Source organism: Pleurodeles waltl, chromosome 10 (genome assembly GCF_031143425.1).
Source record: "Pleurodeles waltl isolate 20211129_DDA chromosome 10, aPleWal1.hap1.20221129, whole genome shotgun sequence".
In the NCBI taxonomy this organism is placed as follows: Eukaryota; Metazoa; Chordata; class Amphibia; order Caudata; family Salamandridae; genus Pleurodeles; species Pleurodeles waltl.
Window position 1 is genome coordinate 423,875,428 of NC_090449.1, and position 6,000 is coordinate 423,881,427.

Below are 6,000 nucleotides of genomic sequence, written 5' to 3' on the forward strand. Positions count from 1 at the left end.
TTGCTTAGGCACTGTAGGGGCATAGTGCTCATGCACATATGCCCTCACCTGTGATATAGTGCACCCTGCCTTAGGACTGTAAGGCCCGCTAGAGGGGTGACTTACCTATGCCAGAGACAGGGTGAGGTGGGCATGTCACCCTGAGGGGAGCGCCATGTCGACTTAGTCATTTTCTCCCCACCGGCACACACAAGCTGTGAGGCAGTGTGCATGTGCTGAGTGAGGGGTCCCCAGGGTGGCATAAGACATGCTGAAGCCCTTAGAGACCTTCTCTGGCATCAGGGCCCTTGGTACCAGAGGTAACATTTACAAGGGACTTATCTGGGTGCCAGGGCTGTGCCAATTGTGGGAAGAAAGGTACATTTTAGGGAAAGAACACTGGTGCTGGGGCCTGGTTAGCAGGGTTCCAGCACACTTTCAATCATTATTGGCATCAGCAAAAGGTAAAAACGTCAGGGGGTAACCATGCCAAGGAGGCATTTCCTTACAATTGTAGCTTTCAACTGATTTAGTTGTGCCTTTGGGCAGTTTTATCACCCTTCAGCCCCTGGAGAGCATAGTTCGTTACACATTTGCAGGCCTAGCAGGGCTGCCAGAATATTATTACAAACAAGGCCTTTCTAACACAAACTCCTCTCAGCTATAAAAAATAAAAGTTCCAGCCATAAGAGAGCTTAAATATACATTTAATAGTGAGATAGGTTATCATTCTGGGTCCCCTCTCTCCTAGTCTGACCTGGACAGAAAGAGCACATCGTTATGAATGTTTTGGTGGTGGTCCCATTGTCCTAGGACCACCACAGGCTGTCATGGGCAACACTGTGTTGTAAAAGGAATGCCTGCAAAGCATTATGAGGTGGGTTTCCCTGAGTACAGTGAATATTGTAGTATCGGCTCTCCCGCTGTGCAGGGAGAGCCGCTGTTGAGGATTCAATACCTGGGTCGATTTCATGCTATATAAAGCCACAAAAAATGTACAAAACACACAAGACACACCTACATGTATTTACTGATAATGTAAGGTAAGGAACAAGTGAAGGACAAATGTGGAAAACGAACTGCTGTGTGAACACAAGTGCTTACTGACAAACATGAGAGGCAGGAAACCCAAAAAATAGTCAGTCCAAACAATAGAAAACAATTCAGGCATAATTAAACTGTACTCGACCGGTGCTCCTCAGCCAAGAACAGGAAGTGACATATCAGCTGCATAACCAGTTAGGAGGCAGCAAAGAAGAGTGACACTACCTTCAACTTATGGTAAGTGGCAGGCTGGAGCAATGTACTTTACTCATTCCAACAGGTCTTGCAGGCAGTCCATACGCGCGGTCTAGGCTCGACCTGAAAAGGAACCAGTGCTGCTTTTTGGGGTTTTTTAAGTTGTGTTTCAGACCACTGCCTGCTCTACCTGAGGCTACCAACAGGCTTTCCAAAGGACATGGGTCCTAAAGTGACCCATCCCATTTGCGAATCAGTAACCATTCCAGCTCGGGGGTTAGTAACTTATCAGTGGTTTGCGATCACAATTGTTGTTGTAAAACGTTGTCACTGTATGTAAGCTATATTCCACTTGCTTCCTTTGAGATGAGTTTTCATGGGATTTAATCTTCTGCTCTGACCTGAACAAGTAAACCTTCAGACCCTTGGAGAGATCCTTTATTTTAACTGTAGAGGTAAACTTATTTGCTCTCAATCCTAAAGGCAATCACCTCCATTAATCCTGCAAGTGAATCTCCTGCACTCCAGCTGATGAACTATAATAAACCTTACCCTCTCGCCTCTGCCCACCTCCTCCTCATAAACATATTTTTAAGGCTTTAATGAGCAAGCTAAGTATTTTCTCAGGCATGTATTTGACTGATTCATGTTTTTGGTTCCCCCAACACAGTTAAATCTGCAAGATGAAGCTTTACTCCGAGAGGTACACGAGATGCAAGAGTTGGTTGGATTTGGCAACCCATCATTCTGAACTGGCTTACTGTAGCTCTGTCACAGAGGGGAAACAGAAGGCCAGGTTGTCTGGAAGAGGATTTCAAGATTAGTTACTACCATACTCCAGGACTGCAATAACAAGGGGGATGCGTCTCTTTCTTGTGACATGGTCGAGTCTGTAGGATGTAGAACTACATTAAAATAATGGAGATGGGCTCTGTATTATATTTTAAATAAATATAAAACCATAGTGTGTCTATGTTCCTTTGATAATCTATGTTTTAATGTTCTTTTTAGTTTCACTGTGAAATTGCTTTCAACTCTATATTTGTTGGCTGCACTAATGGCAATTCAGTCACTGATGTCTAGTATGTAAACTATACCATACAGAATCACTTGTTTAAGAACTATTATGACCTGCTTAGAAGAAATTACAAATTGATTTATACTATTAATATTAAAATTGAGTTTTTGGAGGCTGAAAAATAAAGTTCAGAGTGCATATGCTCCAAAGAGTATTAACCTATCTTTGGCGCGCACACAAGGTCTTTAAGGTAAACTGGATCTTCTAGCAATCTGCAAAAAGGAAACAATGTTAATCAAGATACTCCCTTTGCAATTAATGCCATATCAGAATATTCCATCCAGCATTCCAGTCATTGCATAAATGAAGAATCATGTGTTATTTGTCTAGGTAATATTAAGACTGCATTACACCCTATTGATTAAAAAGTGAGAAGGGATAACCCTGGTGGACAATTGGCAGGCACAACCCTGCACCAATGGATTGTGTGCTTAAATGAAAATCCCAGGCATAAGTGCAATCTAACATTTCCTGACTCCCTTTTTTATTCATGTGGCAACATTTTTCCTTGTGAAAACTGATCCCCTAACCCCATCAATAAATGTGTGTGAGGTTCTTTCATATACTTATTGAGCCCCCTTACACTTAGACTTCTACAAATATTGCATCCCTTATTGATGTAAATAGTTATTTGTCAGTCAGTCGATCAAAAAATACTTTATTGCGGCTGGCAGTCATAAAAGCACATTATAAAATCAATAAATATATACTTAAAATATACATATGTACTGTGATTGGATTAGAATTGTACGGCAATGCATCTTCATTTAATAAAAAGTGCAATACTGTACACATACATGTAAAACATGAATAACATAAAATTGATCAACAAATCGCTCCTTTGGGTAACAAGTGCAATACTGCTCAAGATTCAGGGTGTTACAAATACACCTTATAGTGAATAAGAATATCACAACTGAGAAAACAACTGGTTGCCAGGCATTGATTTTTGAAATTCTGAGTGCCTCTTTATATTTCCCAATACCCAGAAGCCTACAAATTGGGAGCAACACTTATTTCTGGAGTGGGCATAGGTTTTACAAAATAAAAAGATTTGGGCCTTAGACTCCTCTCCTGTCCCACAAGCAGGGCAGGCCAAATCCTGAGAATTATTGCCCCCCTCCACTTACTTGTAAACACACAAAAAAGAGCACTGAACTATGCCTGAACTGTACAGTTTGTGTGCCAACAGTGGGTGAATCTATCTAAGAAAATAATCTGATAGAGACTTCTAGCTGCAGATGCCTTACCTTTGACTTCCCTGGCATCAGCTCCAAATCCAGAATCTTTTTGCTGAGCAATACCCTGCACGTGCCGTTTGGTGGCATCATTCGGATCCCGTTGCGCCATCCAGCTCTGCGTGGCTTCGTCAGCATCGTTGGACCTGTCTGTGACGTCACGGTCGCTTATAAAGGCACCACCCCATGTGTATGTCAGTTCTTTTCCTTCCACCCCGGTTAAGCGCAGGTCTGGAATCGAGCTACCCTTTGCTTTTTTTGGCAAGCCTGTTTTCGACCTTTTCTTGAAGAATTTTTTCGTCTGTGCGAGGAAGATGTCATCTAGGAAGACCGGGTTCAAGCCGTGTGGCACCTGTCATCGCACCATGTCAGCGACAGACCACCACCAGGTATGTCTCTGGTGCCTCAACATGGGCCACGACTCAAAGTCATGCTCTGACAATGGCGCCGGAGTCTTTCAGAGAGCAGTCTCTAAAGCTCATGGCGGCCCAGCAGTCGACTTCAGTCAGTGCGACTCCTCTGAAGTTATGGTCCCGCTCAAGGAGGAGGTCACAAGATAGCTCCAGGCACCCCAAGTCCTCTCCTTCTTCCCACTTAAGGTCCTCAGGGAGAGGAACAAGAAGAAGAGGTCCAAGCGGACTTCCACTTTGCCAAGCCGTTCAGCTGACGAGGCGTCTCTGGAACGTCGACATTCCAAGCATGTTTCCGCAGAGCCGTTGCCAAGGCCGACTTCGCGTCTCCCCCCCTTATCCGGGAGCCGGAGAGACCCCCGCTCAAAGAAAAGTCTTTTACGAAGCCATGTGCCTCCTTGTTTAGTGGACTGCCTCTGTAGGTGGGACTTCGGATCCCACAGGGTCAGCAGGGGCTCGGGTTCGACGCCGGCAATTTCGTCCCCGGCTCCATTGGGGATTCCAGGATCCGATATCGGATCCGAACAGGTGCTGGTTCCTCACAGTCGGCCTGCTCTGGCGCCCAGCCCGATGTCGACGCTCCACCCACCACCGGGGCCCACTGGCAGTGGAAGCCATATCCTCATTCCTGATGATCCGAAATGACATTGTACGACACCGATTCCGACTTTGACGGTGCTGACTCGGCCCAGATCAGTACCTGAGGCTTATTTTGATCAGCCAGGCACAGGTGAGGAGTGGGAAGGGTCTGAGGACCCTTTGGAATATGGATTAGAGGAGCAGGACTGGTATGAGGATCTAGGAGAAACCAGCGGACTGGATACTTCTCCAGATGCTGGTATGCTCTCACCTCCTTCAGTGTCTATGGAAGAGGGAGCATCATACGCCATTGTGGTTCATAGAGCTGCTAAGGTCTTGGACCTGGAGTTGCCTACGGTGCCGGTCAGGCCTAACATCCTGACAGAGGTGCATCAGCTGGGGGTTGCTACATCGGAGCCAATGTTACCCTTTAATGAGGCCCTTACTGATGTCCTGCTCAGAACGTGGTACAAACCCAGCACAGAGGCTCCTTTAAATAGGACAATTGGCCGCTGCCATCGACCAGCTCCTACCGACCCTAGTTTCTTCACCCAACACCCCACCCCGGAGAGCTTGGTGGTCCAAGCCTCCACATCCCATGGTGCCTTCCGCTCCCCCGGATAGGAATCCAAGAGGCTGGACCAACTTGGGAAGAAGATGTTTTCTTCCTCTAGCCTGGCATTGAGGTCCGTAAAGACCTCATGGCTATTGGGCTATTTCCCCCCATACTTTATAGGATACGGTGTCACAGGTGCTGCCCCAGGTCCTGTAGGGCGTACAGGACACTCTCACCCAAGCTGTCAAGGATGGGTGAGATGCAGCCAAGTGTACCATTCGATGTAGCTTGGACATGACCAACTTGCTGGGCAAGGCGATTTCTTCGGCAGTGGCCCTTCATCCCCACGCCTGGCTGCATACCACTGGCTTTTCGGGGGATGTCCAGGCAAATCTGATGGACATGCCCTTCAATGGCTCACACCTTTTTGGTGAGAAGGCAGACTTGGCGTTGAGTGGTTCAAAACCCATGGCCAGATCCTTGGGCTTCTCTGCACCTGCTTGCCAGCAGTCTGCCTATCGCCCCTTTCAAGGCTTGGGGAGAGGTGGGGTACTACACCAACCACAGGTTAGCGACTGTCCTCCAGCTTCACAGCATCCACTGCAAGGACGAGATCTTGGTACCTTCAGACCCAGAGGTACCAGGCCACCACCCAGCCCCCCTTTTCTGCAACACCCAGGCCCTCTTAGTATGGTTCTGTAAGACCATGTTCGTCCAGTTGGAGGGAGGATTTGATTTCATCTCCCTCACTGGCAGTCCATAACATCGGACAAATGGGTCTTGCAGATCATACAGAAGGGCTATTCCCTTCCAGTCTTTCCCTCCCTCTATCCCTCCATTGAAAGAACTGATGGAGAATCATTTAATCTTGCTCCGTGAGGAAGTTACGGCTCTCTTGGCAAGGGAGCCATAGAAAGGGTC

General features: G+C 46.8%; 1 protein-coding gene across 3 annotated transcripts in view; it reads left to right on the top strand.

The window, feature by feature from the left end:
- CFAP70 (cilia and flagella associated protein 70) overlaps positions 1–2,205 on the top strand; it is a 947,035-nt gene extending 944,830 nt beyond the window's left edge. For 2 of the 3 annotated variants that reach the window (XM_069210675.1, XM_069210677.1), the window contains one exon: positions 1,889–2,205. In XM_069210675.1, coding sequence (XP_069066776.1) covers positions 1,889–1,969 — 81 coding nt within the window. In that variant the 3' untranslated portion in view covers positions 1,970–2,205. The remainder of the gene's footprint in view (positions 1–1,888) is intronic. The other variant, XM_069210678.1, reaches the window with a different exon arrangement.
- Positions 2,206–6,000: the final 3,795 nt, after the last annotated feature.